General features: G+C 45.5%; 1 protein-coding gene across 1 annotated transcript in view; it reads right to left on the bottom strand.

Moving 5' to 3' along the window:
• LCMT1 (leucine carboxyl methyltransferase 1) overlaps window positions 1–1,672 on the bottom strand; it is a 56,760-nt gene that overhangs the window by 46,653 nt on the left and 8,435 nt on the right. The window contains exon 2 of the mRNA XM_008568466.1: window positions 1,620–1,668. Within this exon, the coding sequence (XP_008566688.1) occupies window positions 1,620–1,668 (49 nt within the window). The remainder of the gene's footprint in view (window positions 1–1,619; window positions 1,669–1,672) is intronic.

Below are 1,672 nucleotides of genomic sequence, written 5' to 3'. Positions count from 1 at the left end.
ATCCAAACCCTCAGTGGGAGTGCCGCCGTGCTCCGAAGCCGCGCGCTGTTGCAGTGCGCCACCGGGCCAGCCCAGAAAAATTATTTCTAATTCAACACTGCTACAGATGTAGTCAATACAACTGAAAGCTAGAGAAGAAATAAAGCCGAGTGTAATCCATTTAAATTTACAAATTTCACCAGGGACTGCCTCCAAGCTTTTACTACTTATGTATTTATCTATTTATTTAATCAACCACTACGAATACCCTCCACATGCCAGACACTGCACTAAGTGCTCTACTAATATTAAATATCATGTATCTTCACAACCACCCATGAAGTGGGTATAATTATCCCCATTTTACAGATCAGAAAACTGAGGCACTGAGTGGTTTAGTAACTTGTCCAAGTTTACAGAGCTAGTAAGTGGCAGAGCTCACTTTGACAGTCTGGCTCCAGAGTTCATGCTCAGAATCACTAAGCTTAGTCTCCAAGAACCTACAAAAAGTGCAAGATTTCATCCAAAATTGGTTTTCCCCACTCCACAACCCCTGTGTGGCCCTGGCCTACCTCTCCCACCTTGGGGATATTCTTTCAGTTCCTCTAACAGTCCATACTCCACCCTTGGTCTGCCTGAACAGATCTCTCCTACGCCTCTATTTTTCAAGCCTTTTGTTCTCAGCTTAAACATCTGTCTACAGTACAAACTCTAATGGAAGCTGTATTTCTCAGTGCTCAATACAAAATCATAATTATGTATTTCATGGGTAATTACTTGTTTCCTGTCTGTCTTGCCCATCTAAGCTGTGAGTTCCAGTATATACGACACCATGTGTGTCCAGCCCTTCATGTATTCCCAAGTATTGAATCCCCACCAACCAGCCCAAAGTAAGGGCCTGACACCAAGGAAGCTCTCAATCATTTTGTTGAACTGAATGAATGAATGAATGGAGGACACTCAAGCCTCATGTTTTCTCTTCCTCTGACACACATCTGTGCTGGTAACGCCGCATCCCCTGCTACCAAACCCCTAATAGTGGAGACTTGGTGTGGTACTGGCTCTGCAAACAAATATTAGTGACCCTGGACAGGTAATTTTCCCCACTGGTCTGAGTTTCAGGTGCACAGTGGGGATCATGACAACTCCCAAAAACTACCAAAAGAATGTGACCTACTAAAGAGGAATAACGTACACTTCTCTCATAACCCATAAAAATTAGTTATTTCCTTCATGTCTGTCTATCCAGCAAGACTTTAGCATCAAGAAGGCCAAGATNAAAGAGGAATAACGTACACTTCTCTCATAACCCATAAAAATTAGTTATTTCCTTCATGTCTGTCTATCCAGCAAGACTTTAGCATCAAGAAGGCCAAGATCACGTCCGCCTGGGTCAGCGCCATGATCTTATTCACAGTACCCCAGGCTTGCACCATGCCCGACACATAGCAAGAACTCACAAATTATAAGTCAAATAAATGGTCCCCTATTCTGTGAACTTCACAGGAGTGAAGCAAGGATCCCTCGAGCTGGGGACGGCATCCCTCTTGGCGCCCCAGGCTATTCCTTAGCCAGAGGCCCACCTCCCAAGAAGGTCTCAGCCCCCGATGCCGGATCCTAACCCCACTCCCTGCAGGCACCTCTTGCACAGAGAAGCATCTTCGCAGGTGCCGCGCACGCCCTCGTCGTCTGC

Source organism: Galeopterus variegatus, unplaced genomic scaffold (assembly GCF_000696425.1).
Source record: "Galeopterus variegatus unplaced genomic scaffold, G_variegatus-3.0.2 Scaffold411, whole genome shotgun sequence".
Lineage (NCBI taxonomy): Eukaryota > Metazoa > Chordata > Mammalia > Dermoptera > Cynocephalidae > Galeopterus > Galeopterus variegatus.
This window is presented reverse-complemented; position numbering and strand designations above follow the sequence as displayed.